This window comes from Sorex araneus, chromosome 2 (genome assembly GCF_027595985.1).
Source record: "Sorex araneus isolate mSorAra2 chromosome 2, mSorAra2.pri, whole genome shotgun sequence".
Lineage (NCBI taxonomy): Eukaryota > Metazoa > Chordata > Mammalia > Eulipotyphla > Soricidae > Sorex > Sorex araneus.
The window spans coordinates 200,359,542-200,375,934 of NC_073303.1; the positions used below are offsets into that span (position 1 = coordinate 200,359,542).

Below are 16,393 nucleotides of genomic sequence, written 5' to 3' on the forward strand. Positions count from 1 at the left end.
ATCCTCTTCTTATGTTATAACCCCCCACCCTAATCCTTCACCCTACCCATAGGAACTATCTGTCTATTTTCTGTCTCTGTGAATGTAGCGCAGCTTGGTTTTGTTGTTTTTATGACAGGGGTACAGCTGGTGGTGCTCAAGGGTCCAGATGTAGTACCGGGATGGAACCAGGGTTGGCTACCTGCAAGGTAAGTGCCTTCACAGCTGTCCTATCTCTCCAGCCCCCAAGCCCACTTGGAAGATGCTAATTGCAGCTTGGGTCCAGACCCAGAGAGGGGAACCGTTGGGCACTGTGTCTTGCCTGGCGGTGCTGCAGACTGTCCTGTCCAGTTGCCACGGGACCCTACGACAGTCACAGGGAGCACATGTCAACTGCTGGGCAGGCCGGGGCATTGCACTGGCTCAGCATCTGTAAGAAGGGAAAGCCACAATGGCCGAGGGCAGCGACCACGTCTGCATGGGGCTGGGAAGTCAATGACTTCGCACGGAGTCATTCATCCTGGGGGTTCCATCCAGCATCTCTGGGGCCCTTTATTTCCTGGAAGGTGGGGTCTGGTCCATCCTGCTTTGTGCTCAGGGGTGACCCCTGGCGGAGCTACGGATCAAGGCATGCACCCATGAAGTTTTTCGATTTAAAAAAAATTTTTTTGTGTTAATGAATCACCGTGAGGTACAGTTACAGACTGATTTCTTTTTTTTTAAACCCCACCCTGATTTCTTTCTTTTTTTCCCTTTTTTAAAATTTATTTATTTATTGCTTTTTGGGTCACACCCGGCGATGCATAGGGGTCACTCCTGGCTCTGCACTCAGGAATTACCCCTGGGGGTGCTCAGGGGACCATATGGGATGCTGGGAATTGAACCCGGGTCAGCCGCGTGCAAGGCAAACGCTCTACCAGCTGTGCTATCGCTCCAGCCCCTCTTTTTTTCTCTCTTTTCTTTTGGCCCCCGCAAGCCCAAGTTCTTAATTTGCTTGGTCACACCCGGCAGTGCTCAGGGATTGCTACGTGCCAGGTAAGTGCCTTCCAGCTGTTCTATCTCTCCAGCCCCCAACCCCATTTCAAAGATGCTGAGTGCGGTTTTGGTCAAAGAGGGTCTTTGCTCTGCGCTCAGGGCACCCGTGGCGGGGCTCGGGGAACCACGCGCGGTGCTGGGACTCGAACCCCGGGCGGCCGCTTGCGAGGCCAGCAGCGTCGCTGGGTTCTGGGGGTTAGGCGCTCACGGGACGGAATTCCCCGACCCCTCCCCCAGCCATACCTGCAAAGACCCTACCCTGGGAGGGCGCCCCGAGGCCCCTCTCTCTGACTCCACCCCGCGGGTCCCCAGCGTTCCGCGTCCGTTCCCCCAAACCCCGCGCGCGCGATTCCCGGGACACCTAGGGACCTCATAGCCGAACACAGAACCCGGAGCAACGACAGTACAGCGGGTGGGACCCACCGGGGCTGATCACCTACACTCCATAGGGTCTCCCGAGCCCCCCAACCCAGACTGAACCCTGAGCACAGGGGCGAGGCCTGAGCACCCAGAAAAAAAAAAAGGAAAAAAGATAAAAATCAGAAGCCAGGAGACCGCCGAGCCGCGGAGCGCCTCTGACCCCTCTCCCGGGGCCCCGGAGTGCGCCCCCGCTGACCCCCTGACCCTGATGCCGGACAATACCAGCCTCCTCCCCGGACTTCCCGAGGCACATCCCGCCGCCCCGCCCCCGGCGCCCCCTCCTGGGTTTCCTTTGTCCCCCCGGCCCCCTGCCCTCGACCCCGGCTTCCCGAGTCCCTCCCGGCAGGGCCTGGCTCGGCCCCCTCCGCCGCGAGCCCCGCGGTCACTTTTCTTGTCCCCTCCCCGGTTTCCCGCGTCCCCGCCCCCGTTTTTAAACCTGGCGCGGGCGGCTGGAGACGCTGAGACCTGGCAGCATGAGACCCCCGGGGGTGCGCGAGTGCGGCTGCCACTGCCCGGGAGACGCGGCCCGGGACCCCCCAACGCCGCCGCCGGCGCGCGGGCCCGAGAGGTGAGGGCGTCCCCGAGGGGCGCACGGGGACACGCGCGGGACACCTCGGCCGGGACCGCGACGCCGAGCGGTCCCCGCGCCCGGGCTGGGGACGTGAACGTCGGGGCCCACCGGACCAGCCCCTGCCGGGGGTCCGATCTAGTTCCCAGGGGTTCCGCCGCGAGCCTGAGCTTGGCGTCTCCTCCCTGGCACCAGCCGGTTCGAAAGGAGCCGGAGGGCTTGTATGGGTCGGGCCGGGCGGCCAGAGGGGAGAAGCCGAACCCCACTCCCCTCCCCCCAGCTTTCTTTTTTTAAATCTTAGACTTCTGTCAAACCGTCCCTGTGGGTCAGGATCTTGCAGTTGTGGGCTGGTGCGGTTGGGAGGAACAGGCCGCTCTCTCGCCCGCTGCTAGGGAATCCGAACCAGGGTCCAGCCCCACCGGGGGAGCCTCGGGTCCCTGATCTGGCACTTGTCGCGCCCAGAGCGCAGGTGAAGAGTTGGGGAAGCATGAAAAAGCAAATAATACCCCGACATTTCTCCACTGAGGGGTCGCCCTTTGGTGGGGGCGGCGGGGGGTCCCGTGTCTGCGCCGGGCATCAAACCCAGAGCATCGCAGTGCCACGCGCGCGCTCCGCCCTGAACCCGCACCCGGCCCTGCGCTCCCGCGCCTGCTCCAGGCAGACGTTAGCAGGGGACTGACAGCCCCGGGGAGAAGGCCGGCGGGCAGGACGAAAGGCTGCGCCTCACCCACTGCCTCTGCCTTCCAGCCCCGCGCCCTGGAGACCTTGGATGCTGACGCCCCAAGATGCTGAGGCGGGCAGCGCCGGCAGGCAGGTAAGGTCAGCCGAGCTTAGCTGGGCGAGGCTGCAGCGGGAAAGCAGTGACACCCGCAAACACCCCAGCGTGGCTTCGCTCCTTTTGGGGCTCGGGAGTCACACTCCGTGGTGCTCGCTCTGGACTTACTTCAGGCTCTGTGCTCAGGGGTCACTCCTGGCGGGGCTCAGGGACCCTACGCAGGGCGCCAGGTTTCAAACCCTGAACCCGTTGCCTGCCAGGGAAGCAGCTTCCTCCCGTTCTATCTCTCTGGCCCCGTGGTGGCCCGTGCAGGGAACAAAGCCACTCTTGGCCAGCTGTTTCCTGGGCATTCTAAGAGATTCCTCCAGGGGAGAGTTTCCCTTCTGCAGCCCAGCCGGAGGGCAGAAGGCAGAGGCTAGGTCAACTCCCCCCGCCGCCAGCCCCCAGCCTGCTGTGCAATCGCCCCGAGCTGGTGCCACAGAGCAAATAAGAAGCGAGAGCCCCGTCTGGGTGCCCCGAGGTGGGGCGGGAGGCCGGGCTGCCCAGCCGTCTGGCCGCTCTCAGGCACCGGCCGGCCCGCCTGCGGGCGCTCTGGGAGACTGTTGTCTGAGCAAACACTCCAGCCAGGGCTTTGCAGGGGAAGATTAATCTCCCCACTGTTCCTTTGTTTCCTGCTTTGGTAACTAAATTGCTTTATACTGATTGAAGGAATGACTTGCTTTGTTACATTTGGGAACATAAATGGGTGACTTTTACCTGGCTGTGCAGCCCGTCGCCCTGGAGAGAACCAAGTATTTAATTTACATAACACATGTGGCCTGTGAGGTGCTGTTATCTGCCGGCTGAGATCAGGTGCGGCTGGCTGCTTTACTGAATTGTCTAGAAAATGGGAGATTTCATTCAGGTACTGTTATTGAAGGAGTGGAGCAAATAAAAGCGACATAAAACTAATGAAGGGTATGATTTCTTTAGCTTAAATTATTCTCTTTTGTTTCTGGGGCCATTGGATTATTCCGGTGCTCTGCATTCAGGGATCACTCCAGGCTTGAGGGACCATATGGGATGTCGGAGATCGAACCTGGGTTGGCCACATGTAAGGCAAGTGCCTTACCTGTTGTCCTATAGCTCAGGCCCATCTCAAATTATTCTTTTTCTTTGGGGGCGTTCATACCCAGCAATGCACAGGGGTTACTTCTGGCTCTGCACTCAGGAATGACTCCTGGCGGTGCTTGGGGGACCATATGGGATGCTGAGGATCGAACCCAGGTTGGCTGCATGCAAGGCAAACGCCCTACCCACTGTACTATTGCTCCAGCCCCTCAAATTATTCTTTTTTTAATAGTAAAATATTTAATATCTACTCATATAATGCAATGTATCTTGAATACAAAAATAAATGAATGAGTTATTCATTAAATTACATGAATACAATTGAAAAATCACAAGATATCTAAAACAGCAAATGTAGCTAAGATGCTGAATTCTAATCAGCATCTTAGTAATTTGGGTGTGATAAGGGAGTGAACAAAAAAGTAGAAAATACCAACTTTTTAAAATAATGTCAATGAAACACATTTTTATTTGATTAATCTTCTCAAATATGAAATTAAAGTTTATTTTCATGAATTATGATTATACCCTCAAATTATTCTTATGTGTAATGTCTACATAATGAAAAATAACTTTCTTTCTTTTTTTCTCTCTTTTTTAATATATATACTCTTGGTGGTATACGGAGGACCATATGGGATGCTGGGGATCAAACCCGGGTTGTCCTGGGCAAGTCAAAAACCCTCCCCACTGTACCACCACTCCAGCCCTAAAAGATAAGCCTTTTTTAGGGCTGGGCAATCATGCAGTGCCAGGGATTGAACCCTGGGGCCCCCATGCAAAGCAGGCATCACATCCCATTGAACTATCTTCTCTGCCCAGATTTCAGTTCTCAAACACAAGATTGAAAAAGTAAGGGCTGGAGATAGAGTACAGTGGGTATGGCATTTGCCTGACACACGGCCCACCTAGGTTCGATTCCAGGCATCACCTATGGGCCCCTGAGCCCAGCCAGGAGTGATCCCTGATCCCTGAGCACAGAGCCAGGAGTCAGCCCTGGTCACTGCCAGGTGTGGCCCCAAACCAAAACCAAAACAAAGTGGAAGAGATAGTGCACATAGTTTATAAGTGCCTAAGGCTTGGGGGCCACGGCTAGCGTAGCTCAGGGGTTACTCCAGGCTCTGCGCTCAGGAATCACTACTGGAGGGCTTGAGGAACCAGATGGGGTGCTGGGGTCAGACCCGTGCAAGGCAAACACCCTACCCACCGTGCTACCCGCTCCGCTATTTTTTCTTAATGGAACGGATGGAGCCTCTTAGTTGCACAGTTGAAACCACTATCATTGCAACTGCACTTCCTAATGGGAGGGAGGCGTGTTTTGCTTTGGTTTGATGTTAGTTCTGGTGAGAAGGCCGTTTGCAAAGAAAGGGACCCTTCCAGAACCGCGGTGGGCCATAGCACCTGTCCGGTTCTCCGACGCTTAGTGGACAGCGCATCAGAAGGCAGTTTGAGCTCTGGCTTTTCTTTGGACGGGGGCGCTGTGGTCCTTGGGAGGAAGGCGGCTCCATGGCCTGCTGCGCTGGGACCAGAGCTTTGCAGAGCCAGGAGTCCTGAGCGACCGCGATCCTTGCGTGGGGTCTTGGAGCGGGACCCTCCGAAGGTGGCGCACAGCCTCCCCCAAGACACAGAGCCTTTCTTGCTCTCCGGCGCCCTCTGCCGACAGAGCGGGGCAATTCCTGGGCTGCCCCGGAATTGAGCCTCCGTCTGAATTTCTGCGGCAATTTCACTGCGGGAGGGCTAGGAGGGTTAACTATGCTGGGACTGCAACCAATGGGGTCAAAATTAGAATCAAATCCAAACCTAGGGACGAACTCAAGCCCTGTGTCCTGAGCATCACCTTCACTGTCTTGGAGTCGTTTTATTTTTTTTCCCATATGGAGTTTCATGGGCTGGAGCGATAGCACAGCGGGTAGGGCGTTTGCCTTGAACACGGCTGACCCGGGTTCGATTCTTCCACCCCTCCCGGAGAGCCCAGCAAGCTACCGAGAGTATCCCGCCCGCACGGCAGAGCCTGGCAAGCTACCCGTGGCATATTCGATATGCCCAAAACAGTAACAACAACTCTCACAAGGGAGACGTTACTGGTGCCTGCTCAAGCAAATCGATGAGCAACAGGATGACAGTGATACAGTGATAGGGTTTCATATGGGGTGCTGGCGGCCAACCCAGGTCAGACATGTGCAAAGCAAGCGCCCCACCCACTGCACTGTCTCTCGGGCCCCTGCCTTAGTGTCTTTCACGGCCCTTGGGAACCGTCTTCTTTGGCGGCAGCTAAGAGTCCTGAGGGAAGCTCTTGCTGACTTCGGCTGCCTTTCCCTCTCTGCCTTGCGCTGGCGCCTGAGTTCCCCTGAGCAATGTCAGAGTTATGTCCTCTGAGTCAGCCCTCCCTGCCTCCAGACTCCGCAGACCTCAGGGCCAGAGGTTGCCATGGGCAGGAGGCAAAGCCCGCGTGGGAATCTCTGCTGGTTGGTTTGGTTTGGGGTTTTTAGGACCTACTTGGGCTCTGTGACCAGGAATCACTCCCAGCGCGTACCCTGCACTGTGGGAACCCAGCGGGATGCTAGGAATCCAACCTGGCTCAGCCGCGTGCAAGGCACACCCCCTCCGCGCTGTATGACCTCTCAGCCCAGGATAACTCTGCCTGTGTCTGCTCCTTCTCTCGGGATAGTCCGCAGGTGAAATACACAGAGTGCTGAAATCCGCATCTCTTTCCCCCTTGGATTATCAACGCCTGAGTACTGAGTCATTTCCCTTATCAGAGAAGAATCGGGGGTGGAAGGAGGGCCCAGGGTTTCCTGCCTCAGTGCTCAGGGATCACTCCTAACAGTGCTCAGGAGACTGGACAGGGCTTGGCCAAAGGCCAGGCAGGCACACTAACCTCTGTTCTATCTCCTGGCTCCTGGGAAAGAGATGGAATAAGGTGTTTGGTAGCGAAGCCCCCCTTGGGTGGGGGGTGCACTCCCGGAGCTGTGCTGGGGCGGGAGCCCCACCCCGTGCCCCTTGGGGTTCCCTCCACACTGCTCCCGTCCTTTGTCCCATTCCACTGAAATGGCTTCAAAGCGAACGTTCGCTTTCGGGGAACACTGTTGGAGCTTCTGCAGTGCTGAACACTGAAGGCTTCCAGGAAGCTGTGCTCTGCATAGCTTCCTCTTTCCTGGCTGCTGGCATCAAGTCTGTTCAGTGTGGCCCAGCGAGCCCCTAAACTGTGAACGAGCGACAGAAGCGCTTAAGCAGAGGGGACTTCCAGGAGCTCCCAGTGAGCAACATTCATCAGGGAAAGGATTTTGTTCTGGCCGAGAGGGATTCCTGAGCACAGCGAGAGGCATAAGCCTGAGCACTGCGGGGCGTGGCTCCCAAAGGAACTGTCACTGTCATTGTCACTGTCATCCCGTTGCTCATTGATTTGCTCGAGCGGGCACCAGTAATGTCTCCATTGTGAGACTTGTTGTTACTGTTTTTGGCATATCGAATACGCCACGGGGAGCTTGCCAGGCTCTGCCGTGTGGGCGAGATACTCTCGGTAGCTTGCTGGGCTCTCCGAGAGGGGCGGAGGAATCGAACCCAGGTCGGCCATGTGCAAGGCAAACACCTGCCTCTGTGCTATCACTCCAGCCCAAACGAACAAAGAAAGAAAATGTTGGGGACGGGCCTAGGCACCCCCTGCCTCTGTCCCTGTAAACAGGGACTGGGTGAGGAGGGGGCCTAGGCACCCCCTGCCTTAGTTCCTGTAAACGGGAATGAGTATGGAGAAACGTGGCATGAGGGCGAGTCATCCCCTAACAGCCGACCTTGACAGGCGGCCGAAGGGCCACCATGCTCTGGCGGCCAGCCTGGAAAGGGGGTCAAAGGGCCACCATGCTCTGGCGACCTGCCTCGTGAGAAAAGTTGAAGGGCCACCATGCTCTGGCAGCTGGACTTGAGAGGAGGCTGAAGGGAGGATTAGCTCGTATCTGCCATGGCCATGCTCAAGGCCACATCTGCTTTCCCATGTTTCTCAAGGCTGAGAGAAGGAACTGAAGAACAAGTAATATTGGCAAAAATAAAGTTGCCTGCACCGCTTGATTAATAATGTTTATGCCACTTATGTAACCTGCTGATCATTGCTAAAATAAGACTATATAAACCCGCTTGGATTTCAATAAACTTGCTGTATGCCGTATATTGCATGCAGTCCTCCCTAGCCCACTCAACTCTCATTCCCTCTCTCCGGCCGAGGTTCAAGTTGGCCGCGAGGGCCGTGGCAAGAAAGATTGTTCTAGAGACCCTCATTCATCTGTCTTAGTACCCCAGAGTGATACATAAAACTAGGGCTGGAGGAGCTTGGGACATCCCTTAGCGGTCAGGGGCAGTGAGCCCCAGGGCCTCGAGTTCCCTGACACCCCCAGCACCACTGGAAACAGCCCTGGGGTACCGATCTGTCTGGTACTGAACAGTTCGTGCATCATTGGGAACCCCCCCCCCGCCGCATATGCCCCTGAGCACTGTTTGGGAGCTCCCTGAAAACGGCAGTAGTGAAATATCAGCTGTTGGCTGATAGGGATCCCACACGCCCCAAACCCTCCTGCAGTGAAGTTTTTTTGTTTTGTTTTGTTTTTTGTTTTTTGCTTTTTGGATCACACCTGGCAGTGCACACAGGGGTAACTCCTGGCTCTGCACTCAGGAATCACTCCTGGCGGTGCTTAGGGAACCACATGGGATGTTGGGGATCAAACCCAGGTCGGCCATGTGCAAGGCAAACACCCTCCCTGCTGTGCTATTGCTCCAGCCCCTGCAGTGAAGTCCTTGGAGCCCTCTGCCCTCGTCCCACGCTGCCAGGTTGGTCTCATTCCTGACCTGAACCTCGGGGCTTGGGGGTCTGATAACCCTGACCTATTTCACTCCCTGGTGAGTCTCCCTGTCTCCATCCCCAGACGCCCCCCACTTCCCACTGAAGCTCCAGCTTCCTGTCTCGGCCCTGGCCTCACATGGGCGCTTCCCAGTTGAGGTTCGGACTCTAGAATCTGGGGCAGGCGGGGTCCTCCCGGGACATGCAGTGCTTGCTCCTGAGTCCTGTCCCCGTCCAACACTCGGGCCGGCCACACAAGCACACACAGGCCTGGCTGAAATCTGTCCTGCCTCCCCTGATGCCTTTCGTGCCAGGGGCTCAGACCACTATTATCTCTCTAGACCCTGGGTTCACCTCTGTCTAGGCAATGTGCTGCACCCCTGAAAAACAGGCCCTTGGAAGTGAGGCAGGGAGACAGCACAGCGGACAGGGCGCTGCCTAGCTTACATTTAACCTGGCTTCAATCCCCCACACCCCACACGGTCTCTCAGACTCTTCCAGGAGTGTTTGCTGAGCACAGAGCCAGGAGTAAGCCCCAAGCACAGTCGGGGGGTTGTCTTCCTCTCCCTCAAAGAGCCACCACCACCAATAAAACAACAGCTGGGCTGTTGGCTTCCAAAATCTCTACAGTAAATCATCATGTCGGGGCCGGAGCAATAGCACAGCGGGGAGGGCATTTGCTTGCACGCGGCCAACCCAGGTTTGATCCCCCGCATCCCATATGGTCCCCTGAGCACCCCTGAGCACCCCTGAGCATCGCCGGGTGTGACCTAAAAGAAAAAACTCCTCGTGCCATGTTTTTTCTCCCCCTGTGTTTTGGGCCACAGCTGGGCTTACCCCTGAGGGCTGCACTGATGATGCTTGCAGGGGCATATGGGACGCCGGACATGCCCTGCCCACTCTGCTATCTCTCCGGCCTTGTCTTGGTTTCTTTGCTGGCTTATTTCCACTCTGGAGAAGCCTGTGTTCTCTCTCCGACACATTTCCACACTTTGTCTCCCCTCACATCTTTCTAAGTTTCAAGAAAAAACTATCTTGCTTTGCCACAGATAAAGTAAAATCAAACCAGTGCTGTTGCTGCCCTCGGCAGATGACGGAGAGATTATCTTTTTTTTTTTTGAAACTCCAGGAAACTGCCTTTCGAGGCCTTTGGACCCCTGTCTGTTTGTCTTTACAGCTCGAGCCTGGGGGTGACCAACAGACTTGGGGATCTCCAGGGGCCTTTGGGTTTCAGCATCCTGTAAGGTAAGAGGCAACTTCAGGGTAAATCACTCACCCTAGGGTTAAACACGATGCAGCCAGCAGCTTCTCTCCTGTTAGACAGTTTTCCCAAATAGTCTTTGATTCCATTTCCTTTCCCGAGGAACTGCAAGGAGATTTAGTTGGGTTTCTGGAATTCATTCATTCATTCATTCATTCATTCATTCATTCATTCATTCATTCATTGTTCCAGCTGAAAATTAGAATTGGCCTCTTTCTCTTCGTGAGGAAGGGGGTCACACAAGGTGATGCTCAGGGCTGACTCCTGGTTCTGTGCTCAGGAATCACTCCTGGCAGTACTCAGGGGCCCATACGGGATTCCGGGACTCAAACCCAGGTCGGTCGTGTGCGAGGCAAGTGTCTTACCTGCTGTGCTGTTGCTCCAGCCTCTCTCTTTTCTTTATCCCTCTTTTGGGTGTTGTGGGGGTACCTTCCACCTTGTGTTCCCAGGGCCCCAGAAATCACTTCCTGTGATTTTCAGCTAACCAGATCTATGGTTCAATGCGAGGGCCTGAGGATTCAGTGCCACTCAGACCCTACAGTGCTGGGGACCATGGAGGCCACCCCCCTCCCCCATACACACCCAGAGATACTCAGAGGCCACGTGCTGCCAGGGATTAAACCAGGGTCAGACACACACCAGACATGTGCCCTAACCCCTGAACTATCTTCCCGGCCCCTTGCCAGACCTCTTATTTACATCTCACATTACACATTATACCTTACGTGGATGTTTAGCTGCATATAGATTGTAGATCCTGTCTCATTGGTTACTGTTGTCAGCCATGTAGGTTTTTCGGTACATTTAGTGATCTGGTTTTAATTAGGTACATTTCTACTCCTAGAAATGTAGGAGTTGTAACTAGGTTGTAAGTTAATATAAAGAATGGTACGAAACGGACCTACGAAAGATGAAAATGGAGCGATGGGTGGGGAGGGCGCTGGCCTGGGTTCTATCCTTGGCACCCCATGTGGTCCCCTGAATTTAGGAGTCGCCCTAAAATCAGAGCAGGAGTCATCCCTGAGCACTGCTGGGTGTGGCCCCCCAACAAAACAAAAAAGATGTGAGTGTGGGGACTGGGCTGGCTCAGGGGTGGGGCTCAAGTCCTGTCCACACACCAACTCTCCCTCCAAAAAGCAAAAAGAAGCACTGAGGAACTGAGGCCCGGAGGAGAGCAGTCTGCACATGCTTGTCATTCCCCGGGCGCTTTGCTTTGCTCCTTCCGGGTTGTCTTTTGCTTTTGACTTATTTGTTGGTTTGGGGGCCATACCCGGCCCTGGCCAGAGCTTACTCCTGACTCTGTGCTCAGAAGCGAACCAAAACAGTGTTCGGGGGCTCCCCCAGGGCACCAGGCGAGGGCTTGGCCCTTATTTGCTTTCTCGATCCCCGGCCCGCTGACGGAGAAATGATTTTCCACTTCCTGGCTGGCTTCACTGAGCATCGCCACCAGAGGTCCCAATTTTTATAGACATTTTCTTCTTTTTCCCAAGCATGACTAGGCCAAAATCCAGAGACTCCATTTTCTCTTCGGTGAAAACAAGGGAGCCTCCCCCGCCACAGTCCTCCTTCTCTCCAGCTTTCTAACATGGAAACATCCAGAAAAAAGCTCACTGCTTCTTTAGACCTGGGTTTCAGGGTCAGGTTTGCAAAAGATCCCACCATCCTCAGTCCTGGGGGGCTCGGGGTGGGGGGAGTGTCTGACTGCGGGGTGGTGGGGCTGGTCACCCTGCCTTTATTCACATGTGCAGCTACACCCGCCTTGATCAGAGGGAGCCTTTCCTCATGGGACCCCGTGTTTGAATTGCTTTTTGCCTCCACGGCAGTTTTTGCCTCTCTCCTTGCTGAGTGCTTTCAAATGGCTCCCTCAGATCAGAGCCCGTTGCGCCCCCCAGATGGGGATTCAGAACAGGGTCCCAGGGCTGGAGAGCCGGGGCGAGGGTCAGGAGTTTGCCTCACTCTCTGCCAGCCCCGGTACACTCCGGGCACCTCCCAGGGTCCCCCGGGCATGGCCAGGAGAAGCCCTGAGCACTGAGCCAGCAGAAAGCCTTGAGCACGACTATGTGTGGTCCCAAACATCTCCCCATGAGCCTGGAAAACTCCCTCCCCCACCCCCCCACACACACGTGTGTGAACCAGGTGTCTCCATGGGTGTGTTCCTGGCTTATGACAAATGCGGACCCTGGGTGCACAGGCCAGAGGGAGGCAGGGGTGGAGCTTCCTTTAGGGAGAAGGCGCTTCGGCCTGTTTCCCAGTGGCTTCGTGACTGACTCGTTTCTTAAATGCTAGGCTGTATCTGCCCATCTCAAGGCGGCAAGAATATCTGCAGAGTTTGGGGGAAAAAGTGCTGGCCAGCTTCCCGGTGCAAGCCACCATTCACTTCTACAACGACGAGTCTGACGAGGAGGAGGAGGAGGAGGAGGAGGAGAAAGAAACCAGGAGGACCGAGCTCCAGTATCAGGGGCCCCCAAGGCTGGAGGGGATGGGCCCCCTCCTCCATGGAGCCCCCGAGGGCTCCTCCTCAGGATGACGTGGTCCCTCTCCCTGCCAGACCTACATCACAGGCGCCCTGGGGACGGTGGGCGGACACGTGGCCTCCTCCCGGGCTGTGCCGGCTGCTCCGGGCTGACAGTTGGCCTTGAGGCCGGGCTGGGGCTGAGTGGGGCGGCAGCAGCCTGAGGCCTGATCCCGAGCAGGGGAAACAGAGAAAGAGACTTTTCCTTCTCCTTCATCCTGGTTCTGTTTTGGGGCAAATACACGGAGAAGGATTCCAGACCCCGGAGAAGATTCGAGTTCCCGGGACTGTGATTGGGAGCCGCTGGGTCCTGCTCCCCCTGAAGTCCTTTCGCTCTCTGCTTCCGTGAAAAAGTGATTGAAGTCTTACCTGGGGTGGGGCCAGAGACACAGCCCCAGCGGTGGGGGCGCCTGCTATGCATGCTGCTGAGCCCAGAGCCAGGCGTGAGCCCTGAGCACTGCCGGGTATGGACCAACCACCAAAAAATGATCTGAGGGGTGGCCTGGGAAGAAATCTTAGTTCTGAAAATGAAGCAAGGGCCGGAGCTCTAGTACAATGGGTAGGGTGCTTGCTCTGCATGTGGTTGACCTAGGTTCAATCTCTGGTACCTCAGGTGGTTCCCTGAGCACTGCCAGGAGTGACCCCTGAGCATTGCTGGGTATGGCCCAACCCACCGTCCCCCCAGATTGAACCAGTAATGGGGCTGAGTGATATTACAGGGGTTAAGGCTCTTTCCCCGAGTGTGGCTGACCCTGGATTGGACCCTGGCACTGCATACGGTCCCCTGAGCACTGACCCCCCTTTGCCTGCCCCCCAAAAGAAAACCAAGAGACTCAAGATAGTACAGAAGGAAAGGCAGTTGTCTTACATGGGGCTGACCCCAGTTCCAATCCCAAACACTATATACCGTCCCCTGAGGTGCGACCCGCCTGCACGCCAAATAAACAAGACACTGAATAATTTCTGTAAGAGTTAACAGAGGGACGGGGCTTAAAGGCTGCATGAAGGAGCCCTGCTTTTAGTGACAATTCCCGATTAAAATGCATATGATCATCACCTAAGGGTTTGTGTAAATTTATAGGAAGGAGAGCTTTAACTCAGAAGTGGGCCTGCTTTGGGCTTATTACTTGAATAGAATCAAAGTTTTCACAGGGTCTAGTGTCAAATTATCTAGAATTTTTTGTTGTTATGATCAAATACTGCATTTCTCAAGGACTTTTATTTAAATATCCTACTTGCTGTCTTTCTGTATATAGTGTATTGTGTAAGTTTCTACTTGAAATAAATATTTTGAAAGGAAAAGCGTTTTATAATCACCTTTAAAGACTCTTCAGTGTCCTTGTTCCTGCTTTGAAATGTAAGCGCATCAGGCTGTCTGCCCGTCCCTCTCTCAGTTGCTCAGTGTGAGCAGAGCAGTGGTCGGCGGGGGCCTGTCCTTGCACATGGCCCTCTTGGGTCTGGACCCTGAGGACTGATGCCTGGGTGCAGAGCCAGGACTAAGCCCTGAGCACCCCCGGACGTGCCCCTCACCCCAGCTGCTTATTGTTGAGGATGCAGGAAAAAGGAAAACACGTGGGATTACTTCTTCCATGTCTAAATAATCCGTTCCTGGTTCAAAAATAGGGGCCCCGGGCTGGGGAGGGGGCTCAACCCAGTGGAGGGGCTCGACGCATGCAAGACTTCAGGGCTTTACCCCTGAGTACTGTGAGAAGCACCCATCTCTACCCACCTCTGCACACAAGCGCATGTGTGTGTGTGCACAACACCCTTCATGCACACATCACACACACACATACCCCCACACTCATACACTACAAACACACACCGATGCACGCTCACGTACATACATAAACACATGTACATGCTCACATAGACACATACACACAGACACATATACTTGCAGTCACACATGTACATACATGGGCAGACACATACATATGCATTCACATACATGCACAGTCACACACATGCACATCTACTCATGTACATGTACATGCACACACATATGCACATTCAGGCACATACATGTGTAGTCACATGCATACACATACATCCACTCACATATACATACATAGTCATACATACATGCCCTCACTACAGTCAACTACACCTAAACATATGCATTCACACATAAATTCACACATTATGCACATGCGCGTACACACACACACACACACACACACACGTACGCGCATGCGCACACAACCCCCTTGGATTGGAGTCGTCAGCGTTTCGAGTTCACTCTTACTGCTTTGCTTCAGCTCCTGGGACCCTCCCTGTTCAGTGCAGATGGAGCAGAGGACGTGCTCTGGTCCGGGTCGGTGCTGTAGGGCCCTTGCCCCCGAGGGGGACTCAGAGCTGGTGGTTGTGGTTCTTGCAGGGGTGGGGCTGCTCAGCCCGGCCAAATCCAGGCCAGGCCAGCTGCCACCTTTAAACATCCGTCTAACAAAACTTGAGTCTGGGGTCTGGGGTTAGTCCAGTTCGTCCAGTGGCACATGTGAGGCCCTGGGTTAACCCCCCAGCATGGCAAAACAAGGAAATAATAGTAGTGAATTCCCAGGCTGGGAGATGGCCTCACAATCTGTTTTGGGACCTGGAGCAATAGTACAGCAGGGAGGGCAGGTGCCTTGCACATGGCCGACCCATGTTTGAGCCCTGGTATCCTACACGGTCCCTTGAGCAGTGCCAGGAATCACTCCTGGGTACAGGACCAGAGATTTCAATCCCTGATTAGAATCACTCATTTTATTTCTTTTGTTACTTTGTCCAGCAACAGTAATATCAACCACTCAATCTTGTTATATTAATTAGTTTCCCCCTTACAATGTATTAGACAACCACAACCTAATGTCCGAGCTCGCAAAGCTGTGCAGAGAAGCGATAAAGGAAAATCTCAAAGAGAGAAGAGCAGCAGTGTTGGCCAATGTGGCAGAAGCTGGGAAAAGTATTCACAACACCTGCCTGTCCTGTGCCAAATAAGAGACCAAGATGACTGCCCTCCGACATCCTGATGGATCTATCACATCTTCCAGAAAGGCAATGGAGAGCATTATTCACGTCTTCTACTCGATCTCTTTGACAGCCACGTCCACCTGCCCACATACTAAATTCCGCAGGATGGATGTGTCGTTCCCAACGTTCTCCTTCTGAAATCCGACACGCCATTTCTTGGTAAAGACACGTATAGCACCCGGTCCAGACAAGGTCTGACCTAAACATCTGAAGAATCTGCCACCAGTACTCATCAATACACTGGCTCGGCTCTTCACACGCTACCTCTCTGTATGCAAGGTTCCATCCTAATGGAAAACCAGCAGGACAGTTCTATTGTATAAGAAGGGAGACATCTATGACATCGGCAACTAGCACCCAATCTGCCTGCTGTCTGTCGTCTACAAGTTGTTCACTCGAGTCATCCTGAATAGAATAGACAGAACTCTAGATGAAGGACAACCATGTGAGCAAGCCGGGTTCCGAAAAGGATTCAGCACGATCGACCATCTCCACACAGTGACCAAGCTCATTGTGGTTTCGCAAGAGTTCAAGATGCCGCTCTGTCTAACGTTCATCGACTTAGAAGGCCTTCGAATTTGTTGAGACTGAAGTGGTCATTGAAGCCCTAGCCAAACAGGGCGTTCAAACTCAGTACATGAAGATCCTCCTCGAGCTGTATTATGGATTCACCACCAGGATCTCACCATTCTACAAGGAAGTGATCATTGACGTAAAGAGAGGGGTGCGGCAGGGTGATACCATTTCACTGAAACTCTTCAGTGCCACCCTTGAGAATGTCATATGATGACTGGAATGGGAAGGAATGAGAGTGAAGATAGACGATCGGCAACTACACCACCTCCGCTTCGCTGATGACATCGTTCTCATAACACCAAACATTAGCCAAGCGGCAC

General features: G+C 54.5%; 1 protein-coding gene across 1 annotated transcript; it reads left to right on the plus strand.

Moving 5' to 3' along the window:
- Positions 1-1,907: 1,907 nt before the first annotated feature.
- RIPPLY3 (ripply transcriptional repressor 3) lies at positions 1,908-12,500 on the plus strand. Its single transcript, XM_004615386.2, has 4 exons — positions 1,908-2,002; positions 2,750-2,816; positions 9,890-9,957; positions 12,260-12,500. Exons 1-4 carry the CDS (start codon positions 1,908-1,910, stop codon positions 12,498-12,500), a joined length of 471 nt encoding a protein of 156 aa, XP_004615443.2.
- Positions 12,501-16,393: the final 3,893 nt, after the last annotated feature.